This window comes from Mobula hypostoma, chromosome 7, assembly GCF_963921235.1.
Source record: "Mobula hypostoma chromosome 7, sMobHyp1.1, whole genome shotgun sequence".
Lineage (NCBI taxonomy): Eukaryota > Metazoa > Chordata > Chondrichthyes > Myliobatiformes > Myliobatidae > Mobula > Mobula hypostoma.
This window is the reverse complement of record NC_086103.1, coordinates 144,666,116-144,693,265: the sequence shown is the minus strand read 5'-3', so window position 1 is coordinate 144,693,265 and position 27,150 is coordinate 144,666,116. Positions and strand designations below refer to the sequence as shown.

At 42.5% G+C, this 27,150-nt stretch overlaps 1 protein-coding gene across 1 annotated transcript in view; it reads right to left on the bottom strand.

Moving 5' to 3' along the window:
• LOC134349029 (tumor necrosis factor receptor superfamily member 19-like) overlaps nt 1-23,532 on the bottom strand; it is a 97,622-nt gene extending 74,090 nt beyond the window's left edge. The window contains 4 exon segments of the mRNA XM_063052875.1: nt 18,897-19,007; nt 21,773-21,901; nt 23,270-23,319; nt 23,322-23,532. Coding sequence (XP_062908945.1) covers nt 18,897-19,007; nt 21,773-21,901; nt 23,270-23,319; nt 23,322-23,349 — 318 coding nt within the window. The 5' untranslated portion in view covers nt 23,350-23,532.
• Between the last annotated feature and the right edge of the window lie 3,618 nt (nt 23,533-27,150).

Here is a 27,150-nt window from a genome sequence, read left to right as displayed (position 1 = left end):
TCCAATGGAATGACTTCTGTTCCTTTATACAGTTCAATCTTCAACCTAAAAGCAGTCTTTTCAGTCCTTTCATAAGATATACATTCAAACAACGCAACAGTTGGAATGTCTCAACTTAGCATATTTTCAATCATTAAATTTGCCTACGTCTTAGAATTGTGCAGAGAATCCTGAGTCGCCTGAGCAACAATTCTGTTTAAAATCTATAGCAGTTAAAATGTTTCAAAGACAAAAAATACACCTGCACTGTCCGTGTATTGGAGGTTACTTTTCTTTCCAACCAATCTCATCACCAAATTTAAAGGCATTAAATCCTGAGATACTTTGGTGAGAATGATAAATGAAAATTGTTGTTTTGTTGCAGAGGTCAGGCAAAGGAACAAAGAAATTTGTTGGATTTTGTTAGATTAGTATTGGGGAACACTTATTTTCCTGCTTTCCTCTATGTGACTGCACACAGTTTGGAACAAGTGAATGCTAATAAACATGACTCCTGTGTTTACATATCTCGTTTTATGCTTCATGCACTTCCCTTATGATGCCTATTTAGATAAACATGATTTGAAAGTAAATATGGCAAAAATATACTGCTTTATGAAACACAACTCAACATGCTGGGCATACTGTTTTGGTGCCAGAATGTGTGGCGACACTTGTGAGCTTGCCAGCACATCCTTACGTTGTGTTTGTATTTCACTGTAATTTTCGATGTACATGTGATAAATAAATTAATCTGGTTTATTGAAATATTATCACTAATTAATATAGCTGATGAATTTATTAGCCCAGAAACCCACTCATAAATTTACCTAATCCACCTTCTGATTTTTAATATCCCACCATCATACAAAATGAATCCGGCATCCAGCCTCTCTTACTCAAAAAATTGGCACACCTGGGCTTTTGCTGAAAAGCTCTCATGAGGTTATCAACCACAACAGAGACTCTTATTTTACCAATGATCCTGCCACACCCTGTGCTCTGTGGTGCCTGCAGCAGATGCTAGCCGCGCTCCTAGGTTAACTCTGCCCAGCACACAGTGGTTCATTTCCAGGAAGATTAACTAAACAAGGAAAATAGGAAGAGTGTGCAAGTAATAACAGAGACGCATTGTGTAGAAAGGAAAATGGAAGGACATGGAATGAAAAATCCAAGACTTTAGAAGAGGGAAAAAGTGAGTGATGTTTGCTCCTATCCTTCTCATCATACTCCAGTATATCAGCCTGAACAAATGAGGATGGACTTTCAAATGAACACTAGTGGAGTTGGTTGCCCCTTATACCAGTTACTTGATTTTCATCCATTAAATCCATTGGAATGGAAATTGATCGTGTTCTCTACACAGACAGCGATGAGTCTGATCTTGTAGATTATTACCTACATAACCAAAGTCACCTGCTGTAATCTCCACAATGTACATAAAAATATTCACCATCCAAAAAGAAGGACCATGTCACTGGAGCCAGCCAATCTAAAAACTGTTCCTCGTGGTCACATGGTACCTTTTCTCTGATAAACAAAGCCCTCAAGATGTAACTGTAAGACCCGAAAAACAAGTTTGGCAGTCCTGCTTTATGGGCAATTGCAATATTTGACATTCAAGATCGTTTAATGTCATTTCTTGTACACAAATGCAAAGGATAACAAAATAATTGTTACTCCAGATCCGATGCACCACCACAAAAAGATAAAGAAGATAAAGAACACATTAATAATTTTTAAAAATGTAACAAATCTAAATACCCAAGATAGCTTATGTACTGTACATAGTTTTATTGTATGTCCACAAAGTGACACAAAGCTGTACGCAAGGTGAATGACAGGAAATAATAAAGCAGTGGTGGAGATGTTGATCACCCTTACTTACTTGGGAAATCCTTCATGATGTTATTGGCCCTTTTCTCACGGTTATAAACCCACGGACTCTCACAGCTACCTGGACTATACCTCCTTTCACCCTGTTACTTGTAAAAATGCCATCTCCTTCTCTCAATTCCTCCATCTCTGCCGCATCCGCTCTCAGGATAAGGCTTTTTATTCCAGAATGAAGGAGATATCCTCCTTTTTCAAAGAAAGGGGCTTCCCTTCCTCGACCATCAATGCTGCCTCAACTGCATCTTTTCCATTTCAAGCATGTCTGCTCTTACCCCATCCTCCCGGAGCCCTACCAGAGATAGGGTTCCTTTTGAACTCACCTACCACCCCACTAGCCTCTGTGTCCAGCACATAATTCTCCTCAACATCCGCCATTTCTGATGGGATCCCACCACCAAGCACATCTTTCCCTCCCCCCAATTGCTGCTTTCCGCAGGGATCACTCCCTACACAACTCCCTTGTCCATTCGTTCCTCCTCACTGATCTCCTTCCTGACATTATCCTTGCAAACGGAACAAGTGCTTCACCTGCCCCTACACCTCCTCTCTCACTACCATTCAGGGCCCCAAACAGTCCTTCCAGGTGAGGCAACACTTCACCTGTGAGTCGGCTGGGATCATATACTGTGTCCGGTACTGCCCGACGTAGATTGGGAGACCGCTTCGTTGAGCATCTACGCTCCATCTGTCAGAAGGAGTGGGATCTCCCAGTGGGATCACCCATTCCAATTTCTCTTCCCACTCCCATTCTGATATGTCACTCCATGGCCTGCTCTACTATCCCAATGAGGCCACACTCAGGTTGGAAAATTCCGTTTGGGTAGCCTCCAACCTGGTGGCATGAACATTCATTTCTCGAATTTCCGATAATGCTCCCCACCCTTCTCCACCATTCCCCAGCCCTTTTTCCCTCTCTCACCTATCTCCTTGCCCACCCACCACCTCCCTCTGGTGCTCCTCCCCCTTTTCTTTCCTCCTGTCCTCTCTTATCACCAAAAATGATGAGATAGCCTACAGAGAGGAGGTGGAAAAACTCGAGGCCTGGTGCCAGGCAAATAACCTCTTCCTTACGATCAACAAGCCGAAGGAGTCAAATATCTCTAGCCCTGTATCTCTTTCACCAATTAAATTCCCAGCTCTTTACTTCATCCCCCCCACCTCCCAGTTTCACCAAGTACCTTGTGTTTTACTCTCCCCTCCCCCCACCTTTTAATTCCGACTCCTTGGCTTTATTTCTCCAGTCGTGCCAAACTGGAGAGTCACCCTGAAACGTCGACTGTACTTTTTTCCATAGATGCTGCCTCCAGCGTTTTATGTGTGTTGTGTTGATTGCCAGTACCTGCAGATTTTCTCTTGTTTCTGCCGCCATTTATCCAGTTTAGTTTCTGTACCAAGCAGGGCTGCAGCTTGTTAGGATGCTCTCTACTGTACATCTGTAGAATGACATACGGATTGCAAAATCCAGTTCTCCTCAGCCTCCTCCCAGAATATAGGAGCATTGCTGAGCTTCCTTGGCTGTGTAGGATGTTTTCTGGGACCATGCGAGGTCGTGTGTGATGCGCATTCCCAGGAGTTTGAAACAGCTTGCAGTTTCCACTGCTATGCCACCCACATTATGGAGAGGTATGAGTGGTGTGAGTTCTTTTGAAGTCAAAAGCCACCTCCTTTGACTTGTTGACCTTAAGGAAGAGGTTATTTGCCTGGCACCAGGCCCTGAGTTATTCCACCTCCTCACTGTAGGCTATCTCATCGTTTTTGGTGATGAGCCCCACCACAGTCATGTCATCGGTGAAATTGACAATGTGATTGCTTGGGTGTTTGGCCGTGTAGTCGTGTGTGAGTTGAGTGTACAGCAGTGGGCTCAGCACACAGCCCTGGGGTCACCCGTGTTGAGCATGATGGGGAGAGAAGAGCGGTTGTGCATCCTTACTATCCGAGGTCTTTGGGTTAGGAAGTCCAACACTCAGTTGCACAGTGGCGTGTTTAGACTGAGGAGTAAAAGCTTGCTCACCAAGGTCTGTGGGACAACAGTGTTGAACGCCGAACTGAAATCCAGAAACAACCTTCTGACATAAGTGACCTTGTTTTCTAGGTGTGTCAGGGCCAGGTGCATGTCATAGAGTTGTTCTGTTGGTAATCATAATGGGGTGAGTGTCCAATTAGATTAGATTAGATTATGAGGACACGCAGTCCCCTTTTATTGTCATTTAGTAATGCATGCATTAAGAAATGATACAATGTTTTTCCAGAATGATATCATGGAAACACATGACAAACTTACTTAAAAGCTAACAAAAACCACATAATTATAACATATAGTTACAACAGTGCAAACAATACCTTAATTTGATAAGAACAAACCATGGCACGGTAATAGTCTCAAATTCTCTCGAAAGTCCCATCATCTCATGCAGACGGTAAACCTCCAGCGCCGCCAACTTGCTGATGCAGCATCCTGGAAGCATCCAACCACAGTCCAACTCTGAGTCCGTCCAAAAACTCCGAGCCTCCGACCACCTCTCCGACACCGAGCACTGAGCACCATATCTGCTGAGCGTTCCGACCTCAGCCCTGGCAACAGGCGATATGCAAAGCCGAGGATTTGGGGCCTTCTTCTCCGGAGATTTTCGATCGCGCAGTAGCAACAGCAGTGAAGCAGGCATTTCAGAAGTTACTCCAGGTGTTCCTCTGCGCTTCTCACGGCTGCCTCCATCAAATCCGGATTGTGCACAGCCCCTTAGTTACATATAATCGATACTCATTCGGAACGGCCGTGCGCGCTGTGTCGCATCGCCATCTTCTCCTCCCTCCTAGGTAAGAATGAGATAAGAATGGATTTTTTGATATGTGCCATTATCAGCTGTTCAAAACACTTCATGATGATTTGATGAAATTGCCACAGAGCAGCAGTCGTTCAGTTCTGAAGGCGTAGAGTCCTTTAGTACAGGGATGATGGCGACTGATTTGAAGCATGTGGGGACAGCAGCCTGGATGAGTGAAGTGTTGAATATGTCTGTAAAGACATCAGTGAGCTGGTGTGCACACTCCCGAGTACTCAGCCTGGGATGTTACCTGGCCCGGATGCGGAGTCCTTCTCGTGCCTGCTGCTCTTACAGACAGTGGCTGATCACCCGACGGGGGTAACTTTTGAGGCCGGCATTGTCTTGCATGCATCAAAAAGTGCAGTAAAGTTGTTTGGAGTGTCAGGGACGTAGGTGTTACTGGTACAGTTGACATTGTTTTTTTTGCGTAGTCAGTGCCCCGCCACATACAGTGGGGATCGTTATTGGACAGTTATTCCTGAATTTTGTGTGCGTAGGTGGCCTTTGCCCTCTTAATGCCTAATGCTGCTGGTTGTCCTGAGAGCATTTTTGTTACCAGACTTGAAGGCAGCATCCTAGGCTTTTAAGTAGGGAGGTCACCTCTGTGATCAGCCAGGACCTCTGGTTGGGATGTGAGACGATCGTTCTTGAGGTACCAATGTCATCTATGCTCTTGCAGCTGCAGCTGATGACAGATGAGGCATATTCCTCAAGGTTTGTGTCTTTTCTCTCTCTCTGGCAGTCTCTTTGAACATCTGCTAGTTAGTCAATTCAAAACAGTCTTGAAGCATAGAGATTGCCTCATTAGGCCATACAGCGATGGTCCTCTTGAATGGTTTCCCCATTTTCAGCAGCGGTCAGTATGCTGGGATTAACACTATGGCGATGTGGTCAGAGAAGACAAGATGAGGGCATGGGATGGTTTTGCAAGTACCACGTCTGTTTGTATAAATATAGTCCAGTCTGTTTGTTCCCCTAGCGGCCATGGTAATACGTTAGTAGAATTTGGGCAAACTGCCCTGCAGGTTAACATGATTGAAGTCTCCTGCAATTATGAAGAGACTGTCCGGATGCTTGTTTTGTAGAGAGTTGATAATACTGTAAAGTTCTCGCCGTGTGTGCTTGGCGTTCGTGCTTGTGGGGGGGGCGGGGCGGTGGGAGATGTAGACAGTGGTGGTGATGAACACAACAGTAAACTATCTGAGCGAGTATTCACGAGGAATTCTGCAGATGCTGGAAATTCAAGCAACACACATCGAAGTTGCTGGTGAACGCAGCAGGCCAGGCAGCATCTCTAGGAAGAGGTACAGTCGACGTTTCGGGCCAAGACCTGACGAAGCGTCTCGGCCCGAAATGTCGACTGTACCTCTTCCTAGATATGCTGCCTGGCCTGCTGCATTCACCAGCAACTTTGATGTGTGTTGTTTGAGCAGGTTTTCAATTGCCCCAGAACTGTGACTGCTAACTACGGGTGGGTTTGTGCATCAAACTTTGTTAATCTACACACAGATTCTGCCTCCTTTGTATTTCCCCAACAGGGAGATCCTCTCTGTGTAGGACAGTGTCATCGTGTTGAGTTGAGACACTGAGTCGGGCATGTTGTTGTTTAACCACAGCTTGGTGAAAACCAGAATGCAACAGTTTCTCACCTCTTTATGCACGTTCATTCTCAGTCTCAGTGAGTCCATTACATTTTCTAACGATTGGACGTTGGCCAGGAAAAGTGATGGTACCACTAGTCTGGTCAGGTTAGCTCTCTAGTGCCATATTTCTGCTACCCCTCACACCGGCTGCGTCTGCTGCTTCCTCAGCTGAGGTTGCTGTCGCTAGGTCTGGTGACTGTAGAATCCTAGTCTGTTCAACACCGCTATTAACTCTGCTTCCAGCAGATTAACTGTAAATTTGTCTAAGAGTTCAGTGTCGCCGTATTCGCGGAGCTTTGGATGACCGAAATCCTTGACTAAAAACTTTGAAACTATCTAAAACTTTAAAGCTAGCATTATTGGGAGTTGGAGTAGCTGCTGCCTCCCTGCACACCGCCATCTTGCAATAGTGTTTACAACATTGAAAATGAACACAAGATCATACAGAGGAGTATTATTCAAGTGATTTATCCAGACGACATTATATAATGTACATAAAATATTGAAGAAGGAAACAAACTATACTGGATTTGCAAAGCATCATGATAAATAAGGTTTTAAGAAGCAGCGATCAGCAAGATGCTATCACAGCTTGGGGCATTCCCGGAGTTTAGAGTTCAATTCCACTGCTGTTCGGTAAGGAGTCCGTCCCTCCTCCCCGTCGAATGTGTGGGCCTTCCTCCCACAGTCCAAAGACATACCAAGTGGGTTAATTGGTCATTGTAAATTGCCCTGTGATAGGTGAGGGTTAATCAGAGTTGTGGAGTTGCTGGGGCTGAATGGCTTGGAGGGCCAGAAGGGACTACTCCATACTGTACCACTAACCAGCTAAATAAACAGACAGATAAATAAATAAATAAATAGAACACGGAATAGAATTAAAAAGCTCTGAATCAGAAGTTCCAGAGGCTGTATTTTGAGAATATCTTTGTTAAGCATGCCCTTGAAGAAAATTCTCTTTACAAATATAAAATGTATTATATCGTCCAACAAGTCCTCAACCCAGTTATTGATTTATGATTTGTTAGTAGTGCATCTTTTGATCGCAGCAATATTAAGCACCCTTCTCACTGTTAAAATCTGCGCATAGTAATCCCAGTCTATTTCCTCTATATATGAATTGGTAGGTTGTACAATGCATTCAGTATTCAGAGCAGTTTACAGGTAAATGGACAGAGCAACTTGCCTAGGTACTTGGAACATGTCCAGATTGTGTAAATTGTGATTTAATATCTGTACAGCCTGTACCATTGTAAAACAAGTAAAAGCAGGAACTGACCAATGAAAGAACATAAGAGATCAGTGGAAATTTTGTATAATATATGTGATCAAGTAGCTAAACCCGTATCTTTTCCATTTTGGTGTTACTGCAATGATAGCATATTCCACAGTGTGAACCAAATTTCTCAATATGTTCACACCTTTCAGCGACTAGTAACATTAAAAGACAAAGCAATAACATTAATAGATATTGCATAGAATGGAAGAATGATTAGATACGTAATCATTGTTTCATTCTCTAACATTGCTTCGAGTAAGATCCCCATAGAAAACCAGGCTTAGCTGGAATTTTGATTGGCAGCCATTCAATTCTACAAAAAAAATATCAAACTTGCTTGAGATATAAGCCCTTATGGTTGCTTGGCTCCTGTGATAAATGATCACGTACATGCATTCACTATAAGTATGAGGGCAGAAATTTCCAAAGTTTTTCCCTACCAGTGCTTAATATTCCCATATTACACACATTTTACATGTTCTACTTTTAAAATAAACCCCAAAGGAATGTTATTCAAGGATGTTACAGCTTTTTGGATATGAATTTTAGTGATTGGAAATTCTGTTCTTTGGAGACCAAACAAAAAGATAAGAGTTAATGAACAGCTTCAAATGACAGCTGAGAAAAAGCATCTTATCACTGAAAGTATTTTAAAGAAACCAGGAGCAAGCTGGGTGTTTACCCAGGCCTTTTTAAGGCCAAAATCGTTATTTAGTTTTGATTAGAGAAAATATAAACATTGATAAGAGATATTATTATTTCGGGGTAATAATTGGGCAATTATGGAAATGAAAATAAAGAACTTACACTTGTATAGTATCATAGTTAATTAGTTTTTATTACTATTATTGGACAAACATAGCTGGCAGTTAGCACATTCACAAACAAAAGACAGGATAGTATCTGAAGAAATTCTTTTTCTTGAGATTGATTAAAGGATATAGTCAGCCCACTGTCATTCTTCAAGTATTTTATATCCACCCAAGCAGGTAACTGAGAGTTAGCACTAGATCCTTTTTTAAAGTTTAACATCTTGTTTACCACTGCAAAAAGAACCACCGCCTAGCATTTATGAGCTTAACCCAAATTATAAGGCTTTTATACCACATAACTTCCTGAGGCACGTTGTAGAATTCTCCAAGTGGGCTAAAAAGTTGCAGAAGACTTTACATCTGAATCAGACTTGTTTTCACATGTTGTACACATGCGTTTTCCAGCAGGGATCATCTCAAAAGTGATCAGGACCTACAAATGTGGCTGATATTTCCACTCCCTAGCCTGGGGCACTCAAGATCAGTTGTAGGACTCCTGCTGCTCCCCTCACTGAAATTAGCAAACCACCACATAATGCCTTAAAAGTTTAATAGAAATTTTCTTCCCAAAATAAAGGCTTATAAAATGAAGGCAAGGAAGTCTGTTGTGCTGGCAGTGTGGCACTATCAGAGGAAGACAACAAGACTACTAATAGGAATTATTAATTTGGTTACCCATGCCTAAACATGTGTGTAATTTTGCTCATTTCTTGCGCCAATGATCAAAATTCGTAATGGTCCATGAACAACAAAGACTTCGCTGAATACAAAGGCACAATGTGCATTAGAACAAGCACTCGAATTTCAATGGGTGACATGGTATTCTCACTAACAAAAAGTCACCATTGTCCCTGACTTTTTAGCATGACCATGTAAAGCAGTTCTAATGTGGCTAGGAACAAGATGACAGAACTAAAGATAACTTGAAGCCAAAACACTCATCAATGTCTAACAAAGTAAACAACAACTTAATCTAGTTCCCAACAAAGGGACTTCTAAATCACTTCTCTCTTCACACCCCACCAATAATACTACTTTGAAGCTAATCATTAATCACTTCAACCTGGTTGTATTATGAATCAGGATTTTAGCTGTTGTAAGTCATTCTGACTATTTGATTCAAAATTTATTAACTATTTGAAAATAACTGGAAACTTTTAGAGCTTTAAAAAGTACTTTTTTATTTGAGCTGAGACAAATTGATTATTCACAGTATGATGTCACTCTGTTCATCTTACTTTCAAACACATAGAGAATGGGCCAAATTCTCTAATTCTGCTCCTATATCTTATGGTCTTAAATTGGATAGCCCCCACTAAAATGACAACCATTCTGTGTGATTATATTACAGGCATTAACCCCGCTGACCATAAGGGTTCCCGCATGCAGATGGTGCTGACTGTAGCGTTCACGGCCAGCATCGGTTCAAGGGGTCTGCACCAAACAAGAAATGAATTTGAGCTGGGAGAGGGAGCAGAAAGATACAATTTTTACAAGAAACCCGAATGATTTTGGCCTAATCCATTGGGAACCTTGATGAGCAAGGGAAAATGTAGGAGACAAGTCTTAAAACAGAAATCTTATCCACTAGGATCAATAAACCCACCTCCAAATGCCACATCCCATCAACTGCATCAACAGTGTGTGACAGGTAAATTCACCAGCCCCACTGCTCACCTACCAAAAGCCTCATGTACTTCACTGCACATCTCCTTCATACACTTAACAGAGCTTCAGCCCTCCCACCCAAACTTCATGTTGTGTTGCAAAGGTTGGTGGGTTAATTGGTCATTGTAAGTTTCCTATATTTAGGCTAGAATTAAATCAGGGGCTACTGGGCAGCATGGATTAAAGGGCTGGAAGGGCCTGTTGCATGCTGTATGTCAATACATACAAACGTTTGTAAATACAATCAACCATAAAGGCTGAAACAGCCAGATGTTTCCTGATGGATTTCCTTCTCCCTTCAAGGTGAGATGACATACAAGTGGAGGCATCAGTGTCTACCTCTCCATAATGGAGGAAAGAACAAAGCTCATTATTGCAATGTACTTACATCGCTAAGGCTATTGCTTTTGATGGGGATGAAACAATAGAAATTCAGTCTACATTCACCTCTTCCTTCTCACACCCACTTGCTTCAGAATCCACAATACATCCCTTCATTAACACTAACTCCATTGGATCTCCCTTGCGTCTTTCTCTGTTCAGATAGTCTAAGGACAATCAAACTAGGCAATTGGTGGGGGGCGGGGTGTGCATAAAGTAATCAGTGATGAAGATAGGGAGTCACTCAATTTTGCATCTATTACTAATAGATATGATGGTGATATGTCATGCAACTGCATGGAGGTGGAATCTGTAACTACTGAGAAATAAGGAAAACAGCCAAAAGGATGGACAGTGCATTTGCCATTTCAGCAGTGAATGAGCTCACACAGAGATATAACAGGAGAGGATCGGGTGAAGAGTTTGAAAAAAATGGGTATGTTCAACAAAATACACCGAGAGGCAAGCCAACAACATTGAAGTATGTAAAAAACACAGTATCTGCAATAACGTGGCACATGGATTTGCACATAACTTGGAGCCCAACCTGCCTGGCATGGAAGTCAACATCAAAGTCAAGCTTATTGACATTTATGCAAAGGCACAATGAAAAACTTTCTTGCAGCAGTATCATAGGCACATGGCATCATTTAAGCAACATTCACAAGAAACAAGTCAAAGAAGAAGTCAAAGCTAATGTAAAAGTAAAAGAAAGGGCATACAACAAAGCAAAAATTAGTGGGAAGACAGAGGATTAGGAAGTTTTAAAAAATCTACAGAGAACAACTAAAAAAAATCATTAGAAAGGAAAAGATGAAATATGAAAGCATGCTAGCAAATAATATCAAAGTGGATAGTAAAAGTTTTTCCAAGTATGTTAAAAATAAAAGAGAAATGAGAGTGGATATAGGACCACTAGAAAATGAGGCAGGAGAAATAACAATGTGGGACAAGGAGATGGCTGATGAACTCAGTGAGTATTTTGTATCAGTCTTCACTGTGGAAGACACTAGCAGTATGTGTGTGAAGGAAGAGAAGTGGGTGTAGTTACTATTGCAAGAGAGAAGGTGCTCAAAAGGCTGAAAGACCTAAAAGTACATAAGTCACTTGGACCAGATGAACTGCACCCTAAGGTTCTGAAAGAGGTAGTGTTAGAGATTGTGGTGGCAAAGATCTTTTTGAAATGATCTTTAAAAAAATCATTGGACTCTGGCGACCTGAAAATTGCAAATGTTACTCCACTCTTTAAGAAAGGAGGAAGGCAGCAGAAAGGAAATTATAGACCAGTTAGCCTGACCTCAGTGGTTGGGAAGATGTTAAGAGTCAATCGTTAAGAACAAAGTGATGGAGTACTTGGTGACACAGGATAAAATGGTACAAAGTCAGCATGGTTTCCTTCAGGGAAAGTCTTGCCTGATGAACCTGTTGGAATTCTTAAAGGAGATTACAAGTAGGATAGATAAAGGGGATGCACTGGATGTTGTATATTTGGACTTTCAGAAGGACTTTGACAATGTGCCACACATGAGGCTGCTTACCAAGTTAAGAGCCCATGCTATTACAGGAAAGTTACTAACATGTTTAGACCATTGGCTGATTGGTAGGAGGCTGTGAGTGGGAATAAAAGGATCCTTTTCTGGTTGGCTGCCAGTGACTAGTGGTGTTCTGCAGGGGTCAATGTTGGGATCACTTCTTTTTATGCTGCATATTAATGAATTAGTTGATGGAATAGATGGCTTTGTTGCCAAGTTTGCAGATAATAGATGTAGAACGATTTAAAACAGATTAGGAGAATGGGCAAGAACGTGGCAAATATGTGAAAGTGTGAAACGGAAGCACCTCTTTCTCCCTTATTGTGGGGGGGGAGAGTGAGAGTGAGAGTGAGAGAGAGATATGTCAAATACCAGGTGAACGAGTAGTCTTTGGAGTACTGCAAGTCTGTGTCTTTGCTGTTGCTTTGCTGCATGCTTGAGTGCTTGGTGGTGGGTGCTGATGCTTTTTTTTGCTGGTGGGGGGAGGGGGGATCGTTGCTTGCAGCCGCTTACGCGCTGGAGGGACGGAAGCTCGGGGGGGGGCTTTGGGGTTTTAACATTCAACTATCATTCATTCTTTGGAGGTACTCCTCTGTTTCTTGTGGATGGTTGCGAACAAAAAGCATTTCAAGATGCATATTGTATACATTTCTCTGAATTGTACAAGAACTCTGCTGGTTTCAAGATACTGCTCATCGCTAGTAGAGTTTGTGACTGTTAGATGCAGACCATTTTATTTACCACGGGAATTCACCACTGTCCTTATAGTCAGTGTCTACATTCCCCCCAGCGCTAATGCTAAGGAGGCGCTCTATGAAATGTATGGTGCTATTAGCAAATGCAGAACGCACACCCTGATGGACTGTTTATTGTCGCCAGAGATTTTAACCATGCGAACCTTAAGTTAGTGCTCCCCAGATTCCATCAGAACGTGGACTTTACAATGAGAGGGGAGAACAAGTTGGACCTTGTCTACACAAACATTCCTGACGTGTACCGGGCAGAGCCCCGCCCCCACCTCGGTTACTCAGACGACATCTCCATTATGCTAATCCCAGCATACAGACCGCTCATCAGGTGCTCCAGACCCGCTCAGAAGCAGGTGAAAACCTGGCCAGCAGGAGCCATCTCTGCTCTTCAAGACTGCTTTGAGCATACTGACTGGCACATATTCAGGAAGGCTGCAACCGATGGTGACTCTACCAGCTTAGAGGAGTACACAGCATCAGTGACTAGCTACATCAGCAAGTGCATCGATGACGTCACTGTGGCTAACCAGAAATGGAGACCACATCCAGTGCTGCTGGCAGATCATCAACTCGGTGAAAGACGCTCTTTGGTCGACCCGAAACTTGATGATCTACCAGCACATGGAGATGTCCGTGGGAGAATGCTGCCAACTGGCACATTCTCGGCTGCAGGACTATGTGCTGAAACTTGGTGCAGCCACCGCAAGGGCTCAGTGGGGAAGGACCACAGTTTAGCGTTCTTCTCCCGTGGGAGTGGGAGGGGTTGGGTGGTGGGGAGTATACCCCTCAACAATGGTGTGGAAAGGTGAATCAACAGAGTGCCATGTGGGTGGCTAAAAGAGTGGAAATGTATAGACCGTAATAGAAACATCTGTAAAGGATTGACAGAAATTGAATGGTTTAATGTACATAATGTTATTTTTGAATGAAGTATATTTTGGTAAAAAAAACAGAAGCCATGGATGACCACGGAGGTGCGTGCGCTGCTCAGGATTCGTGACTCCGCCATCAGAACGACAAAGCGTGCACATGCCCAGCAAATCCACAGCCACTTCCAGGACAGCGGCGACACGCGGTGCATGTGGAAGGGCATTCAGGACATCACCAGCTACAAGACAACACCACCTGCCTGTGCTGGTGATTTCTCCCTCCCAGATGCGTTGAACAACTTCTACGCTCATTTTGAGGTGGAAAATGACGTGGTGGCGAGGAAGACCACCCCTCTTCCCAACAACCAGGTGTTGTGTCTTACTGTGGCCGATGTGAGGAGAACCCTGTGCAGGGTCAACCCACAGAAGGCTGCTGGACCAGACAATATTCCTGGCAGAGTGTTTAGAGGAAGTGCAGACCAGCTGGCTGAGATTCTCACTGACATCTTCAACATCTCCCTGAGCAGCGCCGTCGTTCCTACGTGCTTCAAGGCCGCCACCATCGTCCCTGTCCCGAAGAAGTCTTCAGTGTCCTGCCTCAGCGACTACCGTCCCATCGCACTCACATCCATCATCATGAAGTGTTTTGAGAGGTTCATCATGAGGCACATCAAGACCCTGCTGCTACCCTCACTGGACTCCTTGCAGTTCGCATACCATCCCAACCGTTCAACAGACGATGCCATTGCCATCACCCTCCACCTGGCCCTAACCCACCTGGACAAAAAAGACACATACATTCGAACGCTGTTCATAGACTTTAGTTCAGCATTCAACACAATCATTCCTCAGAAACTGACTGGAAAGCTGAGCCTACTGGGCCTGAACACCTCCATCTGCAGCTGGATCCTAGACTTCCTGACTGGGAGACCTCAGCCAGTCTGGATTGGAAGCAGCATCTCCAACACCATCACAATGAGCACAGGGGCCCCCCAGGGCTGTGTGCTCAGTCCACTGCTGTTCACTCTACTGACCCATGGCTGTGCTGCAACACACAACTTGAACCACATCAAGTTCGCCAATGACACGACCGTGGTGGGTCTCATCAGCAAGAACGATAAGTCAGCATACAGAGAGGAGGTGCAGTGGCTAACAGACTGGTGCCAAGCCAGCAATCTGTCTCTGAATGCGAACAAAAGAGATGGTTGTTGACTTCAGGAGGACACGGAGCGACCACTCTCCGCTGAACATCAACGACTCCTCTGTAGAGATCGTTAAGAGCACCAAATTTCTTGGTGTTCGCTTGGCGGAGAATCTCTCCTGGTCCCTCAACACCAGCTCCATAGCAAAGAAAGCCCAGCAGTGTCTCTACTTTCTGCGAAGGCTGAGAAAAGTCCATCTCCTATTCCCCATCCTCACCACATTCTACAGAGGTTGTATTGAGAGCATCCTGAACAGCTGCGTCACTGCCTGGTTTGGAAATTGCACCATCCTGGATCGCGAGACCCTGCAGCGGATAGTGAGGTCAGCTGAGATGATCATCGGGGTCTCTCTTCCCGCCATTACAAACATTTACACCACAAGCTGCATCCGTAAAGCAAACAGCATTATGAAGGACCCCACACACCCCTCATACAAACTCTTCTCCCTCCTGCCATCTGGCAAAAGGCACTGAAGCATTCGGGCTCTCACAACCAGACTATGTAACAGTTTCTTCCCCCAAGCCATCAGACTCCTCAATACTCAGAGCCTAGACTGACACCAACCTACTGTCCTCTATTGTGCACTTTATGCAGTCCTGGGTAGGTCTGTAGTCTGGTGTAGTTTTGTTTTGCTTTACGTAGTTCAGTGTAGTTTTTGTATTGTTCATGTTGCACCAAGGTCCTGAAAAACATTGTCTCGTTTTTACTGTACCAGCAGTTATGGTCAAAATGACAATAAAAAATGACGACTTGACTTGACATTAAATGCACCTTTGAAACCTTTGAAATGAAATACAATGTTGGAAAATGCATGGTCATGCAATTTGGTAGTAGAAATAAATGTGTTATTTTCTAAATGGGGAGAAAATCTGAAAATCTGAGATGCAAAGGTACTTGGGAGTTCTTGTGCAAAACACTCTAAAAGTTATCTTGCAGGTTAAGTCGGTGGTGAGGAAGGCAAATGCCATGTTAACATTCATTTCAAGAGGTCTAGAATACAAGAGCAACGATGTGATGCTGAGGCTTTATAAGGCACTGGTGAGGCCTCACCTTGAGTATTGTGAACAGTTTTGGGCCCCTCAGCTTAGAAAAGATGTGCTGGCCTTGGAAAGGTCCACAGGAGGTTCACAAGGATGATTCCAGGAATGAAAGGGTTATCATACTAGGAACATTTCATTTCTCTGGGTCTGTACTTGCTGTAATTCAGAAGGATGGGGCGGGGGGCAGATCTCATTGAAACCTTTTGAATGTTGAAAGGCCAAGGACAGAGTAGATGCAGAAAGGATGTTTCCCATGGTGGGACAGCCTAGGACTAGAGGGCAGAGCCTCAGGATAGAAGGGTGCCCTTTCCAAACAGAGATGCAGAGAAATTTCTTTAGCCAAAGGGTGGTGAATTTGTTGCCACAGGCAGCAGTGGAGGCCAGGTCATTGGGGGTATTTAAGGCAGAGATTGATAGGTTCTTGATTGGACACAGCATCAAAGGTTATGGGGAGAAGGCTGGAAACTGGGGTTGTGGAGGAGAAAGAAAAAGAATCAACCATGATTGAATGGTGGAGCAGACTTGATGGACCAAATGGCCTGATTCTGCTGCTATGTCTTATGGTCTTATGGATAAAAATTAAAATTATACACAATTTTTACAACAAAGAACACAATTAGAACAAAGAAACAATGTCTATTTTAGTGCAAAGTGATTAAAGTGGGCGTAAGTATTGTTAAACTGTAGTGATTAGGATCTTGCTGATTGGTTCAGGTACCCAATGGCTGAAAGGACGTAATGAATTGAATTGTCTTTATTTCTTACATCCTTCACATACATGAGGAGTAAAAATCTTTATGTTATGTCTCCGTTTTTGAACTTGATGCTGTGGGACTTCTGGGTTCTGTACCTCCTACACAATGGTAGCTATGAAAAGATGTTATAGATCTTTGATGAGAGACATTGACTTTTTGAGGCTGCATAATACCAATGGTGGGGAGTGATGTCTCCATGATGTGTTGGGTAGAGTTTACTGCTTTCTGCAACTTCTTACATTCCCACTATGATGAAGCCAAGTCAGATGTTTTCCACAGTACTGAAAGTTTGTAGGAATTAAGAGTGTTTGGTGACAAGCCAAACCTCCTAAGAAAGTACAGATGCTGTCATGCATTCCTTATGATTGTATCAATGTCCTGCCCAGGTCCAAGACAGGTCATCCATTATGCGAATGACCAGGTATTTTAAGTAGATGACTCTCTCCACTGCAGATCCCCCAATGTAGTAAGGTGTTTGTTCACCATCCTTCCCCTTCCAGCAGTCAACAATTAGCACTTTATTTTTGTTGATGTGAGTGGCATCTACTAAACCAGCAGGCCAACTGTATTTGTACACTTGTGAGTGTCGCAACTTCCATTGCAGAACAATGTCTTAGCTCTACAGTAGTAGGTCAAGTTGTTGTAAGGTCAGTTGACAACCTAGCAAGTTCATATCGTTTTCATGCCCATGGTATAAAATTACTACCCCACAACCATCAGCCTCTTGAACAAAGGGGATAACTACATTCACTTGAACATCCACTGAGATGTTTCCACAACCAATAATCTGACTTTAAGGATTCAACATCTATTTATCTCATCATCTGGTTCTTTATTGCCATTTATTTATATTTGCATTTGCACAGTTTGTTGTCTTCTGCACTCTGGTTGATCATTCACTGATCTTGTTATAATTACTACTCTACAGATTTGCTGAGTATGCCCGTAGGAAAATGTATCTCAGGATTGTATATGGTGGCATATATGCACTTTGATAATAAAATTTACTTTGATCATTGAACTCTTGACAGATAAATTTCCAAAGCGGCTTTCAGTGAGCACCTTCAATATCCCAATAATGATGGACAAGTCTGTTGAATAATGTAAGTTCAGGTTAGAAGAAGGCATTGTCTGAAGTGTAGCATGGTATCACATTAGCACAGTATGCTGTAGTGATCTCTGCTCTGCATATGTGTACAATAATGCCTTCAACCCAGGAAATCTGTGAAAATTAGCATTGTGAATGCCAACATGCATGTCATTTTGGTCACCAATAAGTAGAGAACCTTATGTTGCAGTCACAATCATAACAAATATTTATTTTTTAATTAACTCTGAGAATTTAACACTTTTGACTATATGAAGCTAACAACTCAACGATCTATCTTTATGAAGAACCATGTATGTTTTTAATATCCTTTTGCAAGTAAAGGCCTCTTTAAATCATTCCTGGCCTTCAGCTTCACTTCCACGGGGAAACTGGAGTAGATTCTGTTAAACGCTGCTTTGAACTTCCATCTGGAATTGGCAGAGCCCCCAGAAGATCTAAATTGGGCTCACCCTCAAATTCCAGCTCTGGTAAGTCAGATCCATAGCTTCAGCAATGCAGTATAATCAACAACCCCTTTGTTGCATACTTTTTGAAATCACTGCTGAGCACCATTTTATCAACATGTTGACAAATCAAAAGACACCATATGATTAAAGGCAAACAGTATTTTGTTTTTTTTTAATCAATAGTTATAAATTTATTCCAAAATGACCTCTAATAATTTTTACAACAAAACTTATTTCAGAACAAATGTGAGTTTATTCTGTTTTGAGTGAGTTCCCTCAGTATAAAAAGCCTTTAAATCACATTGACTCAAACTCTCTAGTATGTGCTTCACTTTGTATGCGCAGGGAGACAATAGTGAGCACAGCAGGGCTGGGGCCTGATGTTTTTGTATTTCCTTGTGATCTCTGAACCAGTGCCCCTTTGTATACTGGGACCACAAACAAATCTAAATTACTTGAATTCACTCACTTTTCAAGTCTAAGACAGTGACTGATTTTGACTAGTTACTTCAAATGTACCAAAGGCAAAAAGCATTAACACACTATAGTTCTGGAGCTTTGCATTTTTTTTGGGATTCTGCCAGGACTAGTTTGACATTCCATTCACTGCAAACTGTGTGCTGGAAAGTGCACGCCTTGCAGATTCAAATTGCATAGGGCCACGAACAGAAGAGAAGAAAAGTAGATAAATAATTTCTTCAGCATTTCGTACCTTTGAGAGTTCTTGCCCTGGACCACACTGTTTGCAGGCCACACAGTTCCCAGCCTCGTCCCTGTACTCCTGCTCCTGACAGTCTCCCGTTTCGCCTGCAGTTCCTAGTACCTAATGAAGATAGTTAACATTTATTGAACAAATCCAGTTCCAATCTTTCACTTATGTTGGAAGAACTAAATGTTGGTGAAGAGTAAGTGAATAATTGAAATTTCTTTGTGCATTCAGTGCCTGCAGAGCAATATCAAAAAAAAAGATGTTGATAAATCCAATGTGTCATTACTCTAGACTAAATGGGCATATTTAGGAATCAAACACAGATAAGCCTTAAGGAAGGTCTGTTTGAACTTAGAACGACAAACAAATGACATCTGCTGTTCCATACATGCTATCTAACTATTTCCAACAGTTTGTTTTCGAATTTTCAGCACCGATGTATTCCCATGTCTGGTGTTGCATTAATTCCACTACAAGTTTCCTTGTTATGTAGGTTCCAAATTGCCAGACAATGCTTATGGCAAATTAATGGGAGCCTACATTTGATATGTGCCTTCCCATTTTGGTGCTGGTGAATGTCTGGTGTTGCATAGGTTTTACACTGGCACTCCAATTACAGACAAAGCTTATGGAAAACCATCTGGAGTCTATGTTTGATCTGTGACTTTAGGACATTGCAAGGCTGGCAACAATTTCCCTTGTTTTGTCATCTGATCTATCTTCTAGCACGGCTTGATGTCAAGGACTGTAAGGATTGGCATGGAGTAACGGTGAGGCCGTTAAACTTTGCTGCAGGACCCAGAATAAACCAAACCCGTTGAGAAGATAACACTATACAAACAGTGTGGACTTTGATATTGAAGTCATCTCCGACAAAAGTCATTTTACTTTTGGAACATCTGGCATTCATGAAATGATATCAACTTAAACCTCAAATTTAGTATTAGACAATAACTGTTAGACATTCCTGCATTTTATTCTGGTACTCTGGTAATTCACGGTTGACCCTGGTTTAATTGAATTCAAGTATCTTAAAACAGCTGTGGGAATACTTGGCTAAAGAAAGATGGCAGTGTAAACATTAATATAAAACCATCCTCCTAAAATTTGGATATAAATAAAAAAGAGATAAGGAATGAAAAATATGAAAAGCCCTTTAAAATTAATTCAAGGAGACAAAATAAATGAAGGCTTATTCACAAACATTTGCTAATTGAAGTGTACTGCTGTTATACATTGCAATATATGAAAAGGGATTAGACTGACGCTACAAGGAAGAACCCTACCTAAGCATCCATTTTTAGCAGTTCCCTCCCTATTTTGCATCATTAAAAGGTTGTTTATTTATATTTTACAACTGGACTTGAGACAAATAGCACAAACTACCAGATCATGCATTAAAATACATAATGGACATATCTTCAGAATGGAATGGTCGGATGAAGAAAAACGAATAGCAACAAAAGAGAAAGGAGAGAAAGATGTTAATTCAGGCAGACTCCAAGTTACGTAAGGGGTCTTTTCCTCAGAACTGACTGTAAGCCAATTTTTCCATAATCAGAAACACCCATATTCTATAGCTGGCCATATCATATTGCTCTATATACACTTGCTATAATTTTTTAATTTCATTAAATAATTTCTCTAACACTACTTAAAATTAAACTAATGGAATATATACTGCTTCCATTCATTAATGAATACCATGAAACATTTGATAATGATAACTATTATTATTACCACCACCATTTAAAATACTTCATAAACGTATGGAAAAATTTCCATGTAAGTGATTTTGTTCTAACTCAAGTCAATCAGAATCTGGGGAGCTCCTCTCCAAAGACACAAGACAAGGTAGAAAGAGACTGATGTGATGCACAAGGTTCATGTATGAATTGTCCAATTTGAGAAACAACATAGCCTAATTATTGATTCACTTCTGAGTCAGACAGCTACCTAGTGCAGTTAATCACAATTCAACTAAAATTGGAGGTTTCTAATTCAGTGAGGATCAGACCAGACCAGCCCAGCAAGTATCCTGACTGATGTCAGGTACATCAGATTCTCATTAAGACTTTACAAGGAAATAAAAAGGGAATCTTTTTTTCTGAAAGTTGTTGTGTTACATAGATTTCCCATATTTTGTATGCTTTTGTTCAATAGATTGAGAAAAGTGTCTAAGATGTTTCACTGCAATTCATATATTGTCTAGAGATTTAAAAGAAAGGCAAACACTATTCTGGGTAATTTATAATTACAAACAACTCATGTCAGCCACCAGAAAGGCCAGGCTGCCAAAATCTGATAAAGTGTTAGGTTATCGTAAGTCTGGTATTACACAATATGCCATATTCCTTTTTTTGCACAATATATATCAGGTAACCTTCACCTTGTGTTTCCTGAATATGCAAAAATTCTAGAAAAATAATGTTAATTGAATTATCCATTTAAAGGCTTAACTGTAATTCATCATTTTGTAAAGATTATTTTGGGCAAACTAGTTAGACAGAATATTTTGAAAAATAATGGTACATGCAAAAGAAATGCAACATACATTTTAGATAGACTGCAGGTATTAAAAATTATAACATGACGCCTTCATGTTTTGTACTATCTGGGACTATTTTAAAGAGCTGGCAGCAATTTGCACTACTTTCTAAATGTTTTTGTATTTGCAAAATTGTGTACGTTCTCATTGTCCGAATTATGTGAAATATAAATGTGTGATGATAAAATGCACCTCTATCAAACTGCTCACCAACATAAAATACATAAAGATAATTTGGGAGTCTTATGATATTTGCATTACTTCCTGCAATGACGCACTGTAGTTTGCTGCAAAGACTTTTTCAAGGACTGGTACAGAAGAAGCTCCTTACCAGACAAAACAAAGCGATCAGCAGGTGTAGCAAAATGCCTTTATGTTTGTGGTCCATCCCGACTGTTCTTCGTGCCGCATCAAGAATATGCACTGAGATATGCCTCGGCTCTCCTACCAAAAAGTAGATCTGGAAAATAAAAGACCTCGGTAAATTCCAGGTAGACAAACCATCCAACTGACCACCGGCGTATCAAGCCACTCAGCTGGAGTGATAAATACACTCCCCCGCAGGATGTTCCAAATAGATGATTGCATTCCTGCAAGTTGTGGTTCAAACATGTTTTAATTCTTCAATATCAGAATTGTTCGTGAGTTGTCGTTAATATTACACTACACAAAAACATTCTGCCGACATAAATATGAGCATAACCTGATAAACATGAGCGTCTCCTTACTCAGCAGAAGTTTGTATTCCCCACAAATTCTGCCTTTGATCCAATTTCCCGCTTCTCTTTGCGCTCTTAGGTGCATTTTTAACTACAGTTTGTGAGGCGAATTGAGATTTTGCACCTTTGCAGCAGGAGACCCGGCGCTGGGTGAAGGACTACCCGCGCGGACAGCTCGGTTTGTGGCTTATTGGCGGTTCACGGCAGCGCAGAGGGGGTCGGTTCGGGGTCGCCTGGCTCCCGATACACCAGCGAGTGGCCGGGGACCTGGAACGGGACAGCTGGCGACTGCAGCCGGCTTTATCCGAAGCCCACGGCAAAGCGCGTTCTCTGGTAGGGACAGGGCGAGTTATTTTTTTAAAGGAGAAAGATATTAGTGATGCGGTTGATAATTGCCTCTGGGTCGTAACAGCATGGAGTGAAAACACTCCCCGTCCGGTCCTCAACCACAAGAGAAAGGAGCGGCATTTATACAGCTACGAAATATTTAGTTTCCCTGGGGATACTAATGTTTAATCGATGCGCGCAGTCGCTAGAGGCATCGATGACAAAGGGTGATCGTGTGGTGAGGCGAATGGCGAAGTTCGGAGCGGCTGAGCGTGACCGGCGAGCTCCCTGCGCTGGGTGACTGCCCTCGACCAGTCCCGCTCACCAAAGTAACAGGCATTTTTCCTGCGTGTGCACGAACTGCTCTCCGCGCACGTCCCAGTGTGTGTTTTGAGTTTTCTTCAAACTGGTCTGTTGTCGCCAAAGTTCAATCGACTATCAAAGGAGAAAGAGTGCCCTCGCTTTGTGGACAATTAAACCCAGCGCATGTTTCTTCCCACTGTTTTACCTGCGTCCGACTCGCCCCCATCTTCTTTCCCAGTTGGTTTCCTTTGCTTTCACTGTTTTACAATGTAAAGATTCCCGCTTCACCCCCAACCCCCACCCCACAAACTTGCCGAGCTCGGAGCCGCAAAGCCCTTTCCCGTCGGATCGCCCACTCAGTGAAAGCAGTTACTTCAAAGGAGCAGCCCGGCCAGCAGGCTCTCGTAATCTGATCGGAGATCAGCGAGCGATCAAAGGCTGCCGTGAACCCGGAGCATTTAAACAGGTTCAGCACCTACCGCGATGGGTTGCACTCTCTCTTTAATGTGGTGTCTACCTCGAAAACCTTTTTTTTCAGATCCGATTGCTTTTCTTGCATCCAGCAGTCCGGGGGGAAAAAAAGCGAGCGAGCTCTGCCAGACTTCCTGCGCAGTGTGATGTTTTATCTGGGTCTGATCGCTAGGCTGTGGAGTGTTTGTGACTGTGTGAAGTACTTCTCAGCGCCAGGGGTTACAGTCTATCCCTTTCATCTCGGTCTTCAAATCCCATGACATCATCTAAACTACAGACTGCAAAGCGGATTGGCTGGGAATGAGGCATCCTGGGGAAAGTTGGTAATAGTATAGAACAAAACTTTAATCCTTCTTCAGGCTGGCTTTAAACACATGTCTGTTTAAATTAAGAACGTAATCCTGACAAAGATACGGGCAACCACAACGAGATGCCGTTTGTCGTTTATTGTCAATACATGCGCCATCGAGGTGATACAATAAATTTCTGCATTGACATGTACAATGATAGCAAAAATTTTATTAAAACCAATTTTCACGGGATTCTTTGAAAGGCTACAGAATAGATGCAAGGTTGAATGCAAAAATACTTTGCATTTACAAAGTGGGCAGAATTGTGATGGTAACAACTTTTATGCATTTTGACATTGGGGGAATTCTTATTGCTCACTGATTTTTCCCTCCTGCTACTCAATAAATGTGAACTTCAGCTGAAGGTGGATTACACTCCAGTAACTCATCCGAGTGATTTTAACAGACTGCAAGGGGTGCCTGAACTGAATTTTAACCCATTCTCCATTAAAACATTCACACTTCTTGTAGAGTTCGTTAACTGGCAACACAAAATTGAAATACTGGTAAACACGAGAGATTCTGCCAATGCTGGAAATCCAGGGTAACATACACAAAATGGTGGAGGAACCCAGCAGGTCGGGCAGTATCCATGGAAAAGAATTAAAAGTCAATGTTTTGGGCTGAGATCCTTCATTGGGACTTGTGAAGTACTGGTGATAATCCTCTCCTTATTCCAAGGATCACATTCAGGAAATGAACCTGGAATCGTCCTGTTCATTGAAGTTTGATTATTCACTAAATTGTTATAGTTGATAAACTTGAGGAATTTTGGCTATAGTTTGGAATCATGATTACAAAATATTTCACTGTATTCTGACTTATAGATCCACATATTGCCAGATTAGTCAATGTCAGGCATTTTGTAGAAATATTATTTTCATCTCAAAACAATCAAATGAAGAAATTCACTATAAGAGTACAGGTTAAACCAAAATTGCATTGCCCTCATGAAGAGGTAACTGTAGGGATTCATCTGAGAATAACTGGGAATCACAAGATCTATAAAATAAAAATAAGGATTAAAAACAGAAAATACTCAAAGTCCTCAAGAAGTCAAAAAATGGATGGAGTAAGAAAAGCCGTAATGTTCCTTTTCTCTCTGCAGATGCTGCCTGTCCTGCAGAAACGCCAGACCGGGCAGAAGGACAGAGTAAAATTGAATCTTGAGAAAAACAGGGACCAAGGAGCTTGACAGGAGTTGAGACGCTTGGCTGTACGGATACATTCCAGATTCTTGTGATCAGTCTAGACTAAGAATGGCACCTTGGCTTCCTCCAGCCAATGCCTCCACTCCTCCAGAGCTAGCTTCACAGCCAGCAGCTCCCGGTTTCCGACATCGTAACTCCGCTCTGTGGGAGTGAGGCAGTGAGAGAAGGTGGTGCAGGGGTGTACCTTCTCATCCTTAGGCCGAGCACTGAGAGAGAACAGCTCTGACACCAATGTCAGATGCATCCACCTCCACAATGAGCTGCTGGTCAGTGTCGGGTTGAATCAGGAAGGGGGCAGAGGTGAAACGTTCCTTCAGGTCAGAGAACGCTTTTTCATCAGCGGGGGACCTGGAGAATCTGACAGCCAATGAGCTAAGAGCAGTGAGTGGTGCAGCCAGTGTACTATAATTTCTGATGAAGTGACAATAGAAGCTCAAGAAGTGTTGCAATTCCCAACGAGTTGAGGGTTGGGGCCATTCGACCACCACCTTGACCTTCTGTCGGTCCATCTGAATGAAACCACCTGAAATTACATAACAACAGATTTTGGATCTCCCCCTCCCCCTCCAACTTTCAAATCTCTTACTCACTCTTCCTTCAGTTAGTCCTGACGAAGGGTCTCAGCCTGAAACGTCGACGGCACCTCTTCCTAGAGATGCTGCCTGGCCTGCTGCGTTCACCAGCAACTTTTATGTGTGTTGCTTGAAATTACATATCCCAGGAAGGAGACTGTATTGCGATGAAACACTCATTTCTCAGCCTTTACAAAGAGCTGGTTCTCCAGAAGGCTCTGGAGAACTCTGCAGACATGTCCTGTATGTTCAGCAAGGGACCGAGAAAACAAATCAAAACATCATCGAGATACACAAAGACAAGTTGGTTCAGCATGTCCCTGAGAACGTCATTTACTAGGGCTTGGAAGACAGTGGAGGCATTGGTGAGACCAAATGGCATGACCAGATACTCATAACGGTGTAATCTGACACAGATCTGCACCCCTAGTGCATGTGCAGCATTCCTCTCTCCCATGTTTGGAGTGATAAAACACTTTTCTCATCATCTCCTCAGAAAATCACTGAAAACTACCGCAGGAAGGGGAGCATGCCTCCCAGATGGCTGTTCCCCATTCTCTCGCCCAACTGGACATTTGGGTGATGATGTAGACTACCTTGGCTTGATCAGTTGGAAATGTTGGTTGTAATTCAAAAATGAGGGTGCTCTGGGACAGAAAAGAGTAGCAGGTACCAGGCTCACCCGAGTACTTTTCTGGAGGAGGCAGACAAGGCTCTTAGACAGGAGGAATAAGCGAGAACGCAGAGGGCAGGGCAGAAGATGCAGTCGCAGAATGTTGACGGGTGCTCTGAGTTTGGGCCACAAGATCAGCTACATTGGCAGAAAACGACTCCACTGCCCTGAACACGGAGTCCAGCTGGTTCTGATATCTCCCCAGCATCATTCCCTGTTATTCCCAGACAGCTCTCGGACATCCGGGGTCTGCTGGATCCATTCTGGCCAGATTGAAGCAGGGACCCAGTTGCAGACCACATGCTGTGCACACTATGATATTTACTGAGTAGCAAATCCCCAGGGTGGGTAGGCAACAAAGTTCAGGTGGAGATCAAAAATTCCAGAGAAATCCAAAAACCAGAATCAGGAAACAGGCAGGGTCGTTATTCAGACAGACAGATTTCAGATACAATTGCTGGAAAGGCTCAGGAAAACTCACTAGCACAATCTGGCAACAAACAGGTGAAAACACAGGACTAAAATACACTGAGCAATATAACAGAGAGGCAGATGATAGGTGGAGCACAATGAGACATAAGTGGCAGGAAAACAGGTAATAATGAGAAATAGGTGAGAGGCGGAGTACTCAGTAATACAGGGGCCGGAGTAGAGCGGGAGTGGGGCCATGAAAACAAACAAGAGAACATGGTAATACAAAACCACAAACTGATGGCTAGGAGGAAACACACAAAAAGGCAGTTCAACTGGAAGTACTGACAAGTATATGTAAAACTTTACAGTTGTTTAATCCCTGAATTATTTGCCTTTGGTTAAGAAGAAAGTTATGTCAAAACAATCTTTTCAAATATTTATTGTAACATATCAAGATTTTAAACCTGGTTAGTCCTGATCCGATGTAGTATAAAAAGCACAATGAACATAAAGAACATTAAAAAAAGACAAAAATACACAATAAATAAAAATATAAAAGCAGTCCATACTGTTATATTGATGCAGCTATAAAGAAGGCAAGACAGAGGCTGTATTTCATTAGGAGTTTGAACAGATTTGGTTTGTCAACTAAAACACTCAAACTTCAAT